Source organism: Colias croceus, chromosome 12 (assembly GCF_905220415.1).
Source record: "Colias croceus chromosome 12, ilColCroc2.1".
NCBI lineage: Eukaryota > Metazoa > Arthropoda > Insecta > Lepidoptera > Pieridae > Colias > Colias croceus.
Window position 1 is genome coordinate 9,358,597 of NC_059548.1, and position 19,961 is coordinate 9,378,557.

The window sequence follows — 19,961 nt, forward strand, 5'->3', positions numbered from 1 at the left end:
CCTGCTTAGTACATGCTTTTTCAACATGCACCGTTACAATAATGCACCGTTGTGGAGAGATACGCATCCAGCGCGCGAGTCAGTACGGCATAAATCCAGTCTCTACGGGAGGTGATGGTCGAACGCATGAACTTGTCCTTACAGGCAGTCTCCGAGCGGGGCGAAACTCTGTGGGCGAAACCAATGGTCAAGTTCAATGCGACCAAGACCCAGACGTGTCTATTCACCGCTAAACGAAGTCCATTCAACCTGACTCCGTCCTTCCAAAGTGTATCCGTACCGATAACTGACCACCTTGACGCCTACTCATAATTTTGGTTCATACATTGAATCAAAAGCCCAAGTGGCCTCAAAAAAGCTCGGTATACTGGCGAAGGTGAGGCAGTATTTCAGTCCGGAACAGTTGCTCAACCTTTATCAAGCACAAGTCCGAGCATGGAATACTGCTCTCACCTCTGGGATGGATCTGCCAAGTACCTACCAGCGAAGCGATAGAGAGGCGTGCCAAGACGCTCATAAACGACGATGTGCTAGTAGGCAAAAAACTCCAGAGCCTCGCTCATCGCCGCAGAGTGGCAATTTTATCGGTTTTCTACCGGATACACTTTGGAGAGTGCGCTGCGGAATTGCACGACCTAATTCCGGCATTCCCCTTTTTCCATCGTTAGTTGAGGCGCACAGATTCTAGGCATCGCCACATGGTTGACGTTCCATGTACCCGGACAAAGCGGTTCGGATCGTCATTCTTTATTCGAACCGCACCTTTAACCGAGCCTAATATAGGTAGCGGTTCGAATAAAGAATGACGATCTGGGGACTGGAACATGCTTCCTGAATTTGTGTTTCCGTTAATCGTGTGCTGTAAAAAAATATATTATACATAATATGTACATAAAATACTGAAATATAGACACCAAGAAACCTAAAACTGTATCAAAATATGCTTAGCAGTTTACGTGTGACTAATAACAATAAACATGAAAACTGTAGTGGTTGATCATAATTTAATATCTAAATTAAGATGGAAATATTAAGAGTAATAAAATGAAACATTTTTTAAAGAATTCAGTAGCTATTTGAATAATACGAATTTGAATTTAAATAATTAAAATAAAATAATTTTCAACTTGTAAAAATAATTTTATGACGTCTTATGTACCAAAAACTTAAAATAAATCAATACATTTTATTGGTTTCTTATTTGACATAGATAATAAAAATTTATAAAGAAAACTTTTTATTGGCTGAAATGATCATATGTCAATTTCAGTTCATTATTATTGGTTAATTTTATATTCGAGACAATCTCGCGGATAAAAATGGCCGCAGTGTTGTTTCCGTGGTCATTCGGTATGGTGTGAATCTTCTTTCCCGTTTTTTATAAAAAGTTCTGTAAAAAAGTTTATTTTTTATCACATAAAATCTTTCAATATTTGAAACGTGTAGATAAACACGATGTCTGATAGTACTAGCCCTAGCGTTTTAAGTTATTTAAGGCAGTACAGGTTTCAGAGAAAACCTACACCTGGCTCCAGTGGAACGGTCACAGTCGTAACACCATCAAGTTCTCGTGAGTAAAAAATTTAACGTCAAGGTGAATAAAAACCGAGCAACATGTTACTCGACAAACTCAGGAAATAAAAAATAAAAATATATTCGTAAAATTATTTTTATGTCGGACCACGTTAGGACTCGAGGCTTTCGATTTCACCCTTCGATCTTATTACAATTAAATTTATGAGAAAATTTCTCGATCAAAAATCATTAGATTTTATGTGTATTTTTTGTATCGGAAGGCACGATTAGTTTCAATAACACCTATACCACATGGCAAGCACCAGTGTACTTCAAAATGATACAACAATCTATCTTTTTAAATTTATATAAAATGTCTGTAATTTAACGTGCAAATAAAAATCAATTGTCACATCTTTAACACCTCTGTTTGTTGCATAATGCTTTGTCAGAATTGTTTAGCTAGCTTCATAAACTATGCTTAAAAATTGTAGATTTGATCTTGCAGTGTTGCATTAAAATATAGAGGAAATTGCACTACTATTAATAATATTTACTTAAGAAATTATATATTATTATATTCTTTAAATAAATGTATTAACTAAGGTCCCATGATATGGCATATCTAAGCCTAGTTACAGCATCTTGTAATTTGTAAATAAGCAGTTGATAAGATGAAGTATTTATATATTTCATGTGTTACTCGAATTTTTAAAACGTTACTGTAAAATTTCATCCAAATCTGTCTATTAGTTTTATCATCCACCCTCACAAACATCCATCGTTATAAAATTTTGCATTTATAATGTTAGAAGGATTGTATTTACTAAAGCCCAGTGTATTTTAATTTAAATTAGGTATACATTCAATTTAATCTCAATTCATTCAAGTATAAATGATTAACCTTAAATTAATATAACTTTACAGAAAATCAGATAAGAATGCCAGCACCAAATTCGTCAAATACAACAGGACAAGTGGTCTACAAACGCATCAGAGTGTTGGACTCAGATTCCGATGATGCAGGCACACCAGCTAAGAAACCTGCCACTGTAGAACTCACAACTGCCGTTAAGGAGAGACGGTTTAGAAATATGCTGGAAATGTTCCCTGATATTTCACCTTTGGTAAGATTTTTGGATAGATAAATAAATAAATATTTCAGGACAATTTTCACACACGGCACAATCTGATGCCATACTAAGCTTTCGCTTGTGTTATGAAAACGATGGCTGATAAACATACATATATAATTTTAAATAAATACTTATATAGATATTATGTAACACCCAGACACAGAGCAAACATCTATGTTCATCACACAAATATTTGCCCCGGGTGGGAATCGTACCCACGACCTCTGGCTTGGATGGCAGGGCCACTAACAACCAAGCCAACCGGTCAGTCAAAATAGATTATATCACTAATTAGTTGTAATATGTTATTTAAAAAGGAAATAGAGAATGTGATTTGTAATGGTTAGTTTAGAAATGTATTGATCACAAAACTATTCTGTTATTGCATTCATATTATTTTCTAAAAACTTTAACAGTGCCACAGTTGATATGTCTACCAATAAAAGATATATACTTAACTAGCTTACCGCCCGCGGCTTCGCCCGCTGTCTCTAAAACCTAATAAATTATATACTAAAACCTTCATCTTGAATCACTCTATCAATTAAAAAAAACCGCATCAAAATCTGTTGCATAGTTTTAAAGATTTAAGCATACAAAGGGACATAGGGACAGAGAAAGCGACTTTGTTTTATACTATGTAGTATGTAGTGAAGATTTATTAAACTAAGTATAAAGTTCCTAGCTCACTGGGCTTCCTAAGTGAAGCTGAATTCTTATTGAGGTTAAATACTGTTGAAGATTGCATCAGCCATTGCATACAGTAACTCATTGAAATTTTCCTATTTCAGTTTGTAAAAAACACCCTAGTTAAACACGGTTGGAATGAAGAGAGATCTCGAGATGAACTCTTAAAACACGATCCAGAAACCAATGAAAAGCCAGCAACATCTCAGTTTTTTGGCTCTCGGCCGGGTTTCACGGGCTTGGCGCGAGTTAACGGAACAACGATTATTCGTGTTACTAGTGGACCGACGGGGATTGTTCGGAAACCTTTAGCGGCGAAGGGTGGCAGGGCGAGACGGGGCAGTAGTGGTAGCGAGGACGACGACTATGGTGTTAGGAAAGGGAAGGACGACAAAGTTTATGATAGGTATGTGATAGGAGAAGTGTTTTTGTTAAATAATATGAATAAGAGGTAGGATTAGTTTGAATTTGTGGTTTAAATATCAGACATGGTAGGAGAGAATAGGAAGTTTTTGGTTTGAATCAGGGGGTAGATTGTTGTATTTTTAACTATATAGGAATAGGAGTCCCGCAAAGCGACTTTATCGGCCCGTGACTAGCTCCTCGTGGATGTATAAAGTAAATTCTAAACTTATTTCAAAATGCCAAGTGCTTGTCAACATCGCCCTTTGTTAAGGCTGGTTGCAGAGCTTGACCGACCATGACAATACGCGACGCGTAGCTAGACCGTCCATACGCACGCGTATTGTTATGCGCATTAGTGTCATAGTCATACAATTGTTGATGTGTATCGTCAGGACTGATGGTACGCACTGACGGTCGGTCAAGCTCTGCAACCAGCCTTATGGCCGAAATTATGTAATGTGTCTGCGACAGATATGCTAATAGAAAAGAATTATTTCTTTTTATTTGTAAACATTTACTTCCCATCAATGATAAACATTATGATAAAATACTAAATCATATCAAACATTAAATATAAATTTAAAATTTAATATTTATAAAGAATAGAAAAGTTTCGATCATGAGGTGGGACTCGAACTCGCATCCTTTCACGCCAATCCGTCCGTATACTTATAAAAAGCATTTGAATACCATAAAACGAAAAATATCAAATATCAGACATTGTTAATTCATACTCAAATACCAATTTTTCAGTGATGATTCAGACAATGAGGTGACAGACGACCTTGTGGGCGATAAGCGCAAAGTGTTCGAGTTCCTCAACACGAGCAGTCCCAGTGAGCTGTTGTTGCTCAGTGGGTGCTCACAGAAGAAAGCCGAAGCTATTGTAGCGCAGAGACCGTTTAAGGGATGGTTAGATATGGTAAGCTTTTGGTTGAATTTAATATTTCTTCAAACCAGGGTCAGTTATTTACTTACTAATATCATATTACATACATAGTCACTCTAGCTTGAGTTTGAAATTATGAAATACTAGATTTCCGCCCGCGGCTTCGCCCGCGTTTTCAAAGAAAAACTCGCATATTTTCCGTACCCTTGGGCTTACCGGGATAAAACCTATCCTATATGCTAATCCAAGTTACCCTTTATGTGTGTGCTTAATGTCATTGTAATTGGTTCAGTGGTATTTGCGTGAAAGAGTAACAAACACACACATATCCTCACAAACTTTCGCATTTATAATATAAGTAGGATTGAATGAAATATGAATCAAATTGTTTATTTTCATTAGTTATGTTTTAATAACTTTTTAAGACTTTGACTCAAAGTTTCTGTAAATGCTGTCAATGCTGTTTAGCTTATGGATAGCACAATCATATTAAATAAATGTTTAAATTCAATTTGAACCAAATTACGTTAATATTGGGATCAAATGTAAATGTCTAATGATTTGTATGTAACTATATGCGTTAATTAAATATTTTATTCATATTCCAGGTAGAAAAATTCAACAACAACAAAATGTTAAGTACGGAGCTGTTAAATTCAACGCAAGAACTGCTCTGCACCAGGAACAATATACAGCGTTTAATGAAGAAGTGTGTGGGTTTGGCGCAGCAGCTCGAGTCTGCGGTGGCTGCGGGGGCTGGTCGGCTAAAACAACCTGGTATATTGGATTCTAGGTAAGTTTTAATGCCATATCTATACTAAATTTTAATTAATGTTGTATCTATCATATATATACAATATTTTATTTTATACTAGCTTCCGCCCGCGACTCCGTCCGAGCGGATGTCGGTCTTCGCGTGGATGGTTTATTTCTCCATTTTGAGTAGGTACCTCTGACAATAAAATCTTATAAATATCTATTGGACCCAATTCCCAAATACGGCTAGGCCTATAATAATACGCAACGTGTGTTCGCGGTTCTACGGAACAACGTCTATGGATAAAACTGAAAAATTAAGATTAATTTTTTTCTACGTATTTTTCCAGGATAAAAAGTATCCTATTTTACGCCCAGGATAATAAGGTATAATTATACCAAGTTTCATCGAAATCGAACCGCTAGTTTTCACGTGATGCCTTCACATACAGACAGACAGACAGACAGACAAAAATTTTTTTAATCACATATTTGGGTTTGGTATCGATCCAGTAACACCCCCTGCTATTTATTTTTTCAATATTTTCAATGTACAGAATTGACCCTTCTACAGATTTATTATATGTATAGATGTAATTCAACTCAATTGAATTTTTTCGAAGGGTTTTGTTTAAGCACAAATGAGATTTTATTTAAACAAGCACTAAGCGCGTAAAAGATTTACACGCTTTTTGTTTCTATCACGTGAAGATTCTATTCATGTGATACAAACATTTTTCATCCATTTTGATGAAATCATCAATAAAATAGCAAAATCTAAAACTGAATATTGTTACTCAATTAAATTTAAATTCGTGCCAGATACAGAGTTTAAAGTTAACTGTATTTTATGTTATACATAATGTATACTTTATTCAATTTTATTTATTTTCAGTTTAAAACTAGCTCCCTACCAACTTGTGGGCTTAAACTGGCTAGCCGTGTTGCACAAGCAAGGAGTCTCCGGTATATTAGCAGACGAGATGGGCTTAGGGAAGACGGTGCAAGTGATAGCCTTCCTCGCTCACTTGAAGGAGACTGGACAGGCTAAGGGCACGCATTTGATTGTCGTGCCTGCTTCTACTTTAGGTAAGTAATATCTACTAATACTATAAATGAGAATGTAATTTTGTTTGTTACGTTTTTACTGAAAACTACTAAAGGGGCCCCCCCGGTTGTCACGCTGTGTCACACTTTCTGTGACCCCCCTGGAAATATTTCGTCACAAAAACTAAGACACCTCCCTCCTAAACATGATAAATTTTGATAGATAATACACCAATTTTGATATCAGAAAATCTTTTTTTTTATTTTTATAATAAAATTTAAATATTAGCGCTCATGTTGAAAAAAAATATATCAAGTTACAATTTATTGTAATAAATATATACATACATATATACATTATGTTTAAATATCTGTATATTTACTAATACAAAATTGAAAAAAAAGTCGAGAGAACGAATACTCAGTAAAATTTTTTAATGGACGGCGAACGTCACGTTGCCGTAGACCCCCTGTCCCCTCTTGTCACATCTTGTCACACACGCGAAAACCCCTCCCCCCCTTGTATGCGAACGTATTTTATGAACGGCCCCAAACCGATCTGGATGAAATTTGGTATAGAGATAGCTTGAGACCTGAGCATATAAAGGAATACTGTTAAGGTGGATGTTCCGACCGTCCCTCCATACATTTTTGATTACCTCTAAACACTTAACACAGACACTATTTCTTTAAAACTAATCATTTTATCACTTCTCTATAATGAAATGTGTGCGCGTTCGACCTTTTTAATCAATAATTTACAATATTTACTTAGAAAAACAACAGTAAAATACCGGAAAAATTTGACACTTCTACAGTAGTGTGCGTGACTTTTGCCAAGCGAAACACGACATAAAGCACGACATCTAGCGCATAGACTATATACTTATTACAGATCTAGCGCGTCAATGTCTAAACGAAAGGCGATGTTTAGACATAAGACGCGCTAGATGTCGTTCATTCGCGTTCGTTATCTTATACATAATGAGCATAATAATTCTAATAAATCAAAGTTCTGTGTAAAAATTGAGTAATTTCATTTCCAATCGTTCAAAGAAAATAACAATAAAATAAAATAAAACTAATGACCTTAGAAACTATGTTTTTTTTTGTAAACAATTTATTACTCATTATTGTTCGTCCGTCATAGGTCTGTAAACTGTATTGTACACTGAAGGTAAATGGTACTGTAGGTACTTTAGTTCGGCGTCGTCGTCGGCTTGATATAAATTACATTCTTGATTTCATTGACACGCGCTATGATTTGCGCGCGGAATTTCTTGTGTTGTGAATTTATTTTTGTATGTTAAGCATTTTAATTGATTCAAATTGCAATGTTTCTCTAGTATGCATTTGAGACTATATTGTAAATTGTAATAATTGATCGTGGGTATAGTAATTAATTATTCTAATAACGCAATTAGTAATATATGTATTTTCGGTGGGATTCAAAACAAAAAATTGGCCCGTGATTTTTATGAAATTTCACCACATTGCAAATCACATCAATCATAGTTCATACACATGTATGACGAAAGTGATTAGTATTGTGGCTAACATTGACTCATCAGTTCATCACTGAAACCAGCGATAAATCAGTACCTATATCATATTGTGTTTGAATATTTTTAAACAATGATATAAGTATACAATTATTATAAATCGGTAAACTATCAAAGTAATCACAAACTTGCAAACATTGGTAAAATGTCCAGTAGTTTATGAGCCTATTCATTACAATCAAACAAACAAACAAAGTTTTCCTCTTTGTAATATTAGTGTAGACAAACACTATGAATACGATCACGAATGCAAATTCGGGGATTTTCTAATTATTGCTAAATAATAATTGAATTCGTTTTGAAATACTCTATAATTTTTAGTGTATAAATATTAAATAGACATTTATAATGTGGTGCTCATTTTTTTTGTACTGCTAACGCTATTGTAGGTACCTATTTTCGTTGTTTTATTTCAAGTGAACACGGCCATACAATTTTGTCACGAGCCGCCTATGATTGTAGGTACTTTTGTTAGGCTCCTTCGTCGTCCGCGTCGCGTCGGCTCGAAAGTTCTTGATTTCATTGTCACGCGCTATGATTTGCGCGCGGATTTTCTTGTGTTGTGAATTTATTTTTGTATTATTATTATTTTTTATTATTATTTTTTTATTTTATTGATTTAAATAAAATATTTCACTAGTATGCATTTGAGACTATATTGTATTATGTATAATTTATCGTAGGTATAGTTATTCTTATAACGCAGTTATATTTTCGGTGGGACAATTTGACCCGTGATTTTTCTGAAATATCACCACGTTGCAAATCACATCAATCATACACACGTATGACGAAAGTATAGTGGCTAACATTGACTCATCAGTTCATCACTGAAACCAGTGATAAATCAGTATATCATATTTTATTGTGTTTGAATATTTTTTAAACAACGATATATACAATATTATTATAAATCGGTAAACTACCAAAGTACTTCCGAATTTTCAGACAGACAAACAAGTAGTTTGAACACGCAGTTTTCTTATACTAGTAGCAAAAATCAAAACCATAATATTATGTTTACCTACTATATTTTACTAAAAGTCGAGTGCGTCGAAATCGTAAATAATAATATAATGTTTTTCACCTTCCTGGTTATTTTCCCATAGTAAATAGTGTTTTAGGTTTGTTGTTGTAGGTAGGAATAATAATAATTATTCTTACTTGTTGGTTATGAAATGTATATTGAAATAATTTACTTTTACAAATCATTAGTGATATTAGTTTTGAGTGAAAATGCTTGGATCAGCATAATATTATATGGTACTTCAAATACATGTTTTGATAAAAAAACAATAGTGTAATAAAATAAAACTGCGTTTTATTGTAATCAATGTTGACAGTTTTAAATTCCAAAATTATTGATCAATAAAATAGTTTACACCAACAAATATAACTTTTATTTTTATAACCATCGTTCATAATATAAACCGTAGCAGGTGGCGTTTTGAAGTTCTGTCTACTCATACAGAAAAATGGAAAACTTGTTTTTTTTGTAAACAATTTATTACTCATTATTGTTGTTTGGCTGTGTGTTTGGCAACTCGAAGCGTGGTCGTCCGTCGTAGGTACTTTTGTTCGGCGTCGCGTCGTCGCTCGTCCGCGTCGGCTTGATATAAAACATTCTTGATTTCATTGACACGCGCTATGATTTGCGCGCGGAATTTCTTGTGTTGTGAATTTATTTTTGTATGCTATGCATTTTAATTGAATCAAATTGCAATATTTCTCTAGTATGCATTTGAGACTATATTGTAATAATTGATCGTGGGTAGGTATAGTAATTAATTATTCTAATAACGCAATTATATTTTCGGTGGGATTCAAAACAAAAAATTGGCCCGTGATTTTTATGAAATTTCACCACATTGCAAATTATATATTATACAATTACAATTACAATTATTATAAATCGGTAAACTATCAAAGTAATCACAAACTTGCAAAATATGCTTTTCCGAATTTTCAGACAGACACACAATTTTATTAGTTTGTTTTAGCAAAGTAGGTACCTATACCTATACGCTTACGTCGCGCGTCGCGTCGCGTCGTCGAAAACGGTGCGCCCAGAAACAAACATACCTACCTAATTCAGTTACAATCCTTTTTTTGTTCCGTAATATATTGTATTCTAATACGATTTTTTTTATTCGTCGGCCAGTTCTACTAGGTATAAAAAGATAAAATTGAAATATAATTATTGTAGCGACAGCCATATGTTACTATGTTTTCGTAAATATGTTTTTCACCTTCCTGGTTATTTTCACCCATGATTTTCACATAATCTTATCTAATATATAAAAATCAATGCCACTTTTCGTTGTAATTCCATAACTCGAGAACGGCTGAACCGATTTCGATAATTCTTTTTTTATTATATTCCTTGAAGTACGAGGATGGTTCTTATGTAGAGAAAACGTAAACATGTACCACGGGCGAAGCCGGGGCGGACCGCTAGTCTAATATAAAAATGAATCGCAAAATGTGTTGGTAAGCGCATAACTCGAGAACGGCTGAACCGATTTCGATAATTCTTTTTTTATTATATTCCTTGAAGTACGAGGATGGTTCTTACTTCTTATGGAGAGAAAACGTAAACATGTACCACGGGCGAAGCCGGGGCGGACCGCTAGTAAATAATAAAATAATAAATAGTGTATTAGATTTGTTATTGTATCTTGTATACCTACGAATAATTATTCTTACGTCTTGTTGGGAAATGTTCAAATACCTACCTATTGAAATAATTTACTGTTACAAATCATTAGTGTTATTAGGTAGTTTTGAGTGAATAGGCATGGATCAGAAATTCAGAATATAATATGCTACTAACTACTCAAATACATACACGCCAAACTTGTTTTATATTCACGCCATCTAGAGTTCAATCTTTATCATTTTTGTATACGTCTGTGTGTGTAAACGACCCTGTATGCAATGACAGATGTTAAAACGCATGGTTTTACCGAATTGGGTGGATTTTAAGGCAATGATATGACATATTTAAATAAAATATAATATTCAGTAATCGCCATGACTATTCCTACGACCTTAATCTTTTCCAATTACGCAAAAACTCAAATAAACTAGAAATGTAGAATTCAGCGCCATCTAGCGGGACATTGGCTGGGAACAGATCGTAGCAATCACCTTAACACAGTTTGCTAAATTACCATACGGCCTAACCAAATTTATTTTAATTTTTAACATGTTTTTCACTATATGAACCTACGACCATACAAACTTCATGCAAAAACTTATAGTTGCTTAAAATGTGATTATATACAATTAATAGTAATAATTAATTCTTTTCTACAGATAATTGGAGTAGTGAATTAGCCCGCTGGTGTCCATCCCTCACAGTTAGCAAATACTACGGCCATCCAGAAGAGAGACGCTTACTGCGTATTGAATATGCAAAGCACTTACATAATTATGATATTGTACTTACCACGTAAGTTTGTTTGTCTGTTTGTTGTTAGAAATTGGATTTAAAATGTATTAAAAATAACTATGCTTTTTGAATTGGTTTTGATTATTTTTAATACCATTACTTTTATCTATTACTAGCTTTCCGCCCGCGGCTTCGCCCGCTTTGTCTAAAACCTAATAAATTATATACTAAAACCATCCTCTCGAATCACTCTTATCTATTAAAAAAAAACCGCATCAAAATCCGTTGCGTAGTTTTAAAGATTTAAACATACAAAGGGACATAGGGAAATAGGGACAGAGAAAGCGACTTTATTTTATACTATGTAGTGATTATTACGTAAATATTGGATATTTGGAAATAATATCAAATATCTCATATAAAAATGTTTCTCAAAATATATTCAAAATTTCCAGATACACAATGGTGAGCAGTTGTCCGGAAGAACGCAAAATGTTCCGCATCACACCGATGCATTATGTTGTTTATGACGAGGCGCATATGCTCAAAAATATGTCTACGCAACGATATGATAATCTATTAAAAATTAAGGTGAGTGAAGTTCCTTTTCAACATAAAAAATGAAATAACGACGTGTGTCACTCGGGGACTGCCGCGGTAAAGCTATTGCATGCTATGCCTTCAAGCCACACCTCCGCCCGTCGGAGTGGGGAGCGTGAGGTTTTTTCGTTACGGAATTTCTCGATTCTGTCCCCGCGCTCAAGGCCCGCGATAGAAGCTATGCAATAGCTTAAAAATATGTAGGCAAAACTAACATTATTATTTTCGAAAAAAAGAACAAGTACTTATTCCACATGCATAGAAATAGTTTTTATGAAACAAATTAAGTACATAATAATATTATATATAGAATCACATTTATTTGTTACTGTCCATGTTTCAAGACTCACACAATACTTTTTTAATTTCAGTCAAAACATAGGCTATTGCTAACTGGGACTCCGCTGCAGAACAATCTCATCGAATTAATGTCACTACTATGCTTCGTGATGCCGCACATGTTCTCCGGAAAGACTGATGATTTGAAGAATTTATTCCAGAAGAACGCTGTGAGTTATCCATACTTATATTATAAATGCGAAAGTAACTCTGTCTGTCTGTCTGTTACTCAATCACGCCTAAACTACTGAACCAATTTGCATGAAATGTTGTATGGAGATATTTTGATACCTGAGAAAGGACATAGGCTACCTTTTATTGCGAAATATGTTCCACGGGCGAAGCCAAGGCGAAGTCAACATGAACAGTAGTCAGGTTTTGTTAATTGATTAACCTATTATTTTGTATAATTTATTTTGTAGTTTTTAAATTGTGCATTGTTTGTATCTATAGTTAAAAATAAACACTTGATCCTATCTTCATTACTTCAAAAAACAATTAACACAATAAAACCAGACTAACATCTACATAGATACAATAAATTATTGTTCCATTATTTCAGAAAGCGAAAACAACAAAAAAGGCAAGCGGTAACACAGAAGAAGACGTGCCAGCGTTCGAACAGAGTCAGATCACGCAAGCGAAACGTATCATGAAGCCGTTTGTGTTACGAAGGCTTAAGCAGGACGTGCTACAAGATCTACCGAAGAAAACTAATCACAAGGAATTGTGTCCAATGTCGGAGAGACAGCAATCGTTGTATAAGAATCTCATCGCTGCGTTCTCGGCTACGGACGGCATGGTAATGATTATGATTATTGTGTTTGATGGTTTTTTGGTTGTTTTTTATTGCTTTTACGGTATAAACTCGCTATTCCGAACCATACTTCGTCAGGAAAATCGTATTATCCATTTTATATATTTTGATTGCGTGATTTCGTTCGAAATGCAATATATTCAATATATTTTCATACTCATATTGTGATGGATTTAGGTTATTTGTAAAACCATTATAACAAAAAATCTACGTGCAATTTCATGCATTTATGAGACTACTGCAATTTTTTTATACATTTGCAACATTAGGTATCTTAAATTCATATACAAGTATATAGACTAATAGTAATGAAAAAAAAAAGCTGTATGCCGAGCACACGTGTCAGAAGTGAAACTTCTTTGGCAAGATTCAAAGATACCAAAATCGTCGCTATACTCTATGACGTCATGGTATTGCCATGACGCGACCTTTAAATTTTACTAGAGAAGTTTCACTTCAATAAATAACTTCTATCTAATTTTAATTCGTGTGATAAATCCTATTCAAAGGTTGCCTGGCAGAGATCGCTTATAGCGATAAGGCCGCCTATTTAACATGTTATGATTTTCTTTTTATTCTTTGTGTTTATTCTTTTTTGTGTGTGTTAAATACAGAATTTAAATAAAATAAATAAACTTCCAGGTGCACGCAACAACAGAACAAAGCGGCATGTCCATGATGATGGACATGCGCAAGCTTGCCAACCATCCCCTGCTTCTCCGATACCATTATCGGGAACCGGAGCTAAGGAAGATTGCCACCAGGCTCGCTAGAGACCCGGACTATAAGGAGAGGAACGAGCAGTATTTGTTTGAAGATCTGCTGTGCATGTCTGACTTTCAGATACACCAGCTGACTAGGCAGTATGCGGTGAGTGAAATATTATAATCTATAATATAAAAATGAATCCCAAAATGTGTTGGTAAGCGCATAACTTGAGAACGGCTGAACCGATTTCGTTAATTCTTTTTTTATGATATTCCTTGAAGTACGAGGATGGTTCTTATGTAGAAAACGTAAATATGTACCACGAGCGAAGCCGGGGCGGACTGCTAGTAAAGGATAAAGATATAAGTAATAAAAATAATGATAAAGGTATTTTTGTTAATTTTGTATGGATTTGCATTTGAAAACAACTAATCAAGGTATTTTTTTTTTATTTAAATATGAAGAAGTTAAAAAGTAAGTTTCTTAATAATACAACTAAAAAATGTAGTTCTCATGCTTGTTAGTCTATCAATCTAGATTATAATATTCTAGCCGCCGGGAGCCGCGCGGTTTCACCCGCGTGGCTCCCCTACTGTTGGTCTTAGCGTGATGATATATAGCCTATAGCCTTCCTCGATAAATGGGCTATCTAACATCGAAAGAATTTTTCAAATCGGACCAGTAGTTCCTGAGATTTGCGCATTCAAACAAACAAACAAACTCTTCAGCTTTATAATATTAGTTTAGTTAAATATTACCTAAATATTACCATAGAATATTACCTAGTACACTATAACAAGGCTTATATTTGTATATCAATAAATACTGAACATTTCATGATGTAAATAAATTTCATAATCACTTTGTTATTACCTTTATGGAACTTCTTAATAAATACAATACTTTTACCTATACTTTATCACCAAAACTAAAACTCTTTCATACATTTCAGTGTATAAAATCCTTTGCCGTACCATCCCACCTCATAGAAGACTCCGGAAAGTTCCTTAAACTAGACGAGATGCTGCCAAAGCTGCAAGCGGAGGGACACCGAGTGCTGATCTTCAGCCAGTTCACCATGATGCTGGACATCCTGGAGCCCTACATGCAGCTGAGGAACTATCGATACCTGAGGCTCGATGGGAGTACTGCTGTTAATGAAAGGTGGGTAGTTTAAGCAGGATGTTGAGGGTATTTTGAAAATTTCCGTATCTTCCCTTGTTTCACTCTCTAAAATTTTAAATGAATATTTCATACTTTCTTATAATAAATTGACTGTATACTTTTCAGTCACTTATTTTCCGCGGTTTCGACATTTTAAAAAGTGAAAATTATTATGAATTCTTGAATGTAAAATATAGAAATATACTAATTAATAAGTGTTTCACAGTTGTATCTTGTGAAAAGTAATTTTTCCATAATTTTTTCAATAAAATAAAAAAAACAAATAGAATGTAACAAAACTTTGTTATCTATTTCAGACAAGATCTCATAGACCAATACAACACAGAGGATATATTTGTGTTCTTGCTATCCACAAAAGCAGGTGGACTTGGCATTAACCTGACTGCGGCAGACACAGTCATTATACATGATATAGACTTCAACCCTTATAACGATAAACAGGCTGAGGACAGGTATGGCTGGGTTTATTTAAAAATATTTAAAAAAAGGGTTTATTTAGCGAAAGTTTTTTGAATTTTTTTGTCAACATTTTTTGTATTTGTAAAAAAGTTTTTACTGAATATGCTGTAAAATATTTGACATAAGTAGTGAGATTTATAAGATATTGATAATCTGCGTTGATCCAAAGCCCTTATCTCTTTTTTATTCAAATTATATGTATTTGTAAGAATGCAGTTACAAAAAATAGTCCAGAAATATATTATTACTGAATGTCTAGTGGGCAATTCCAATAAATAATTATTTATCTCTTTATTTGTATTCATAAGATTCAACAAAAAAAAATTGCAACCAAAGTCACTTTCCAATCTCAACAAATCAAACTTAAATTATTTCAATCCAAACTACATATTATTATTATATTATTTATGCTAAATAAATAATATTATATTACACACATACAGATGCCACCGCATGGGTCAGACCCGTCCTGTGACAATCTACCGCCTCCTGAGTGCGGGCACCATCGAGGAGGGGATCTACCAGGTGGCTCAAGAGAAGCTCACCTTGGAGAAACATGTCACTGGGGTTGATGGTAAGAGTTGTTTATTTATTTACTAAGTTTCCGCCCGCGGCTTCGCCCGCGCAGTCAAAGAAAAACCCCCATAGTTCCCGTGGGATTTCCGGGATAAAAAGTAACCTTTGTCCTTTCTCGGGTATCAAAATATCTCCACACCAAATTTCATGAAAATTGGTAGTTTATGCGTGATTGAGTAACAGACAGACAGAGTTACTTTCGCATTTATAATATTAGTATGGATTTTTTGGTTGTATCTATTAATATCGTATATAATTATGATCGTATATATTTATTGTGGTCGTAATCATAGTACGAAAATTGTATAAAAATGCTTATAAGAAAGAATTAAATAAATTTATAAAGAATATAAAAAATTCTATCACGAGGCGGGACTCGAACCCGCATCCTTTCACGCCAATCCGGGGCGGATTCTAGACAGTCGGTCTAGAATCCGCCCCGGCCACTCGTGACCCGCCAGAGCGATTGAATTTATTCATCCGGCCCGGATTGGCGTGAAATGATCCGGGTTCGAGTCCCGCCTCGTGATCGAATTTTTTCTAATATTAATTTAAAATATATTTTTGTGCACTAATGCAATATTGAATGCCTATTTCAATCTCTTTTGAATTTTAATAATGTGACTTTACATTAGCCCATTTTCAAGACGTTAACTCTTTTAGTTTTTGTTTTTGAATTGTTGCAGTAATTCTAATGTACACTCTAACAATTTTTTTTATTATATAATTCATTTGCCCTGGCTGGATCTCGGGTGGTCGCGAAATCAGGCGTGGCCACGGCGAGTCGGAATTCGCGGGTTCGAATCCCGCATCGAGTTTTTTTCTCCTTATATCTCGATTATATAAGGAGAAAAGAGAGATTAATCGAGTTTATTTCTAAAACCATTCTTATCATTACAGAAAACGAGCCAACAGAACAGAAGAACGTAGTGCGACTCCTGTCAGCCGCGCTGGGTTTGACGTCACCAAACAAATGATGTTCAACCAAAAGTGGTGTCGTCGTCATTGACTAGACCAAGTGTCCAAGTGTTTAGTGGATTTTAAATAAATAACTCTTGTGCATTTGACATAATAAGTGAAAAATTGTGATGCTCCCACCAAATGTGACAGTTCAAGTGTAGTGTAAAGTGAGGTAAATAAGGTAATAAAATACTGGAATTATTCATCTTGTTTTTCTACGGTAGATATAGTATATTGATTAAAAGTGTTTGCTAATTTGAACTACTGTCGTCTCTGTTCAGGCTTGGTTAAGCCAGTTATTATGTGCTATGAAATTAATAATAGATATAAAAAAAATTGTGTGAACATTATTTCCATAGACAAATAAAGATTAATAAGTTCTTGTTAATTTCTAAATATAAAATACAACTCATGGAATAAATTCAGTTAATTAGTTAATCCATGGAATTATTATAAAAAACTGATTTCCATTTAATTCTATAATTAAATTTAAATGTTTAGAAATGGCAATCCAAATTAAAAGGGTAATTTCTCTAAATAGTATTTTGTTTCTTAAAACAGAATATTTTTTTATATATGTATTTTGACCACCAAAGTGACACTTAGTTTTTCGTATTTCTGTTCCTTTAAAAAATGATTTCTTTTGCCTCATTCTTATTACAATTTTGTCAGAAATTAATGCTTTTTTATTAAAAAGTACCAGGCCTTAAAAAAATCTCACCTGTTACATTATTGCGAAAGTTCACTAATATATTTAGTTACTTAAGTAGATCAATCTTTATGTAATAGTTTGCATTCCTTAATTTACTAGATTTAGTACAATTTATTTAAGCTTTTTTAGCAATATAGACTTAGTTTTTTTTTTTATTTTTAGAAGATATGATTTTGATTTATTATTTAAATTTTCTTTTTCTTTAACAATTCTTGTATTAGTTTCTTATTTTTTGACATCTTTGTTATTTGGGAAATGATACTGTTTTGAAACAACATATGACTTATAAAATAAATTATAATTACTAGCTATAAATTCTTTTTCATTTCATTTAACACACATGTTTATAAAAATATGTGTAATGAAATATTTTTTCCTAAATGCTTATGTGTTTTTCGAATGTAATTATAGTTTCTTTTCTTTTATTAATGCACAAAAGCTTTACCTTTGATTTACAATTCTAATTATCGTGTTATAAGTATATTAGTATTTGATTGAAATGTGCAAGGTGTAAACTTCTTATTAAAAAAGAACCCAAACAGGTCAATAAAATCTTATTCTATCTGTTCCAAATTTGGACCTAGTACCTACTGATCAATTTGATAAAATGTTTGTCTTATGAACTTTTTTTTTTAATATAAAAGCACTTTTTCTTTCTGTAATATTTTGCTTATAAATCGCTCATAAACAAAAGCAAAGAAAAAACTGTCAAAAATAACATTAGAATTTTTCTTGTATAAAAATTCATAATCTCATTATCTTACGAATTTATAAGATAATTAATATATTATATACTGTTAAATGAAAAATTGCAACTGACTGTATACTGTATAATATTAAGATTGTATAGCATTTCTATGTACAGGAATTGTTCGAAATTGTGATGAAAGCTTGTCATGCAACTTGCGCAAGCAAATTACTAATTGCTTAGTGTATTTTAATGATGACACCAGCTATTATGTTCTTGCCCTCTCTACAAATGAATCAAATTCTGAAACAATATTTAATTAATGGAAGAACATTGAGTTGAAGTAGAAGATGGAAGAAAAATGATAAAAAAAGTAGTGATGTTATAAGTAATATGGTGATGATAGGTTACCAAAACAACTAAGATCTTCAAAAAAGGTACACTAACATTTGCACGTACGTCGTACACGCGATAAGCCGATAGAGTGAGATGGCATGATTCAACTATTGTGAGCGAAAAAGAGACAACTGAAGTAAAATGTGATTAATCAGCCTTTTTTATGTGCGCCTGGAGCGCCAATAACCTATCTACACCATATTATTTATAATATCATTGATCGGAAAGCGGTAAGTGAAGAAATCCAGAGAGAGGTGGAATGAATAGAAGTTCCTTAGATATCCGAAAACCTTGTATCCACTTGAACATGCTCAGGCGAATGAGCGGCTCATTTGGCCGAGCCGCTCAAGTGGAGACGCCTGAGCACGCGCGGCCCGAACAAGGCTTTAATCTTCAACTTATTGTTTGAGAATTTGATAAAATAACTATTACTACAAGAGCTGGTCTATTATAGTTTAATTCCATAGACATTCATTTTTTTCAAATTTCTAATTCATTTATACAAATTGCAATAGTACTTACAGGGTCCCAATGCGAGTTTGTCGTGTCTCTTTAAATTCTAAGCAATTATTAAGAAAACGTAACACTCTTATATGTATAAGTATATTTTGTTATGGAAATGAAAAATACTTGAGCAAATGTTGAAGTTTTATTTTGAACCTGGTACCTGAAATAAAGCAAAAACTCGAAGAAAATATATGTACATGCATAATTACCTACATTAAGTAAAGTATTTTTGAGTACAATAAAAATAGAATTCCCACCAACATAATACATACACAGTCACAAGTCACAACACAAGCTTGTTAGATGTTTTATTAGGTGAATTTTTTGTGCATTTTTTACTTAATAATTGTTCGTATTTTTTTCCTGGGAAATATTTTAATTATTCATATTATGCAGAATTCTACAAATGAACAGTCAAATTAATGAAACAGAATTGAACAAAAATAGTTTTTAAAAACATGGTTTAAAATTAAGTAACTATGTGAGTCGTAGGTAAATAATAATGTTCCATTATTCCATGTTACCTATTTTATTCTAGCTGTGCTTCGCGGTTTCGCCCGCGTGGCCCCGCTTCTGTTGGTCTTAGCGTAATGATATATTGCCTAATAGTCTTCCTCGTTTAA

General features: G+C 33.6%; 1 protein-coding gene and 1 long non-coding RNA gene across 2 annotated transcripts; one reads left to right on the forward strand and one right to left on the reverse strand.

Moving 5' to 3' along the window:
* Positions 1 to 1,328: 1,328 nt before the first annotated feature.
* On the forward strand, positions 1,329 to 17,240 carry LOC123696251 (SWI/SNF-related matrix-associated actin-dependent regulator of chromatin subfamily A containing DEAD/H box 1 homolog). Its single transcript, XM_045642323.1, has 15 exons — positions 1,329 to 1,570; positions 2,443 to 2,642; positions 3,443 to 3,744; positions 4,497 to 4,665; positions 5,241 to 5,425; positions 6,284 to 6,477; positions 11,316 to 11,451; positions 11,847 to 11,982; positions 12,363 to 12,500; positions 12,893 to 13,132; positions 13,790 to 14,017; positions 14,808 to 15,019; positions 15,337 to 15,492; positions 15,943 to 16,073; positions 16,976 to 17,240. The coding sequence occupies exons 1-15, from the start codon at positions 1,456 to 1,458 to the stop codon at positions 17,050 to 17,052; spliced, it is 2,619 nt and encodes an 872-aa protein (XP_045498279.1). The 5' UTR covers positions 1,329 to 1,455; the 3' UTR covers positions 17,053 to 17,240.
* Positions 1,982 to 7,194, reverse strand: LOC123696252. Its single transcript, XR_006752049.1, has 3 exons — positions 7,049 to 7,194; positions 3,106 to 3,109; positions 1,982 to 1,995 (listed from the first exon to the last, which is right to left on the reverse strand). It is a non-coding gene; the product is annotated as an uncharacterized LOC123696252 (long non-coding RNA).
* Positions 17,241 to 19,961: the final 2,721 nt, after the last annotated feature.

Excerpts from the sequence above, each read along its gene's own strand:
- LOC123696251 (XM_045642323.1), top strand. The coding sequence starts at position 1,456 with ATGTCTGATAGTACTAGCCCTAGCGTTTTAAGTTATTTAAGGCAGTAC. Across the intron at positions 4,666-5,240 it reads TTAAGGGATGGTTAGATATG|GTAGAAAAATTCAACAACAA; the intron begins GTAAGCTTTTGG and ends TTCATATTCCAG. Across the intron at positions 16,074-16,975 it reads ACATGTCACTGGGGTTGATG|AAAACGAGCCAACAGAACAG; the intron begins GTAAGAGTTGTT and ends TTATCATTACAG.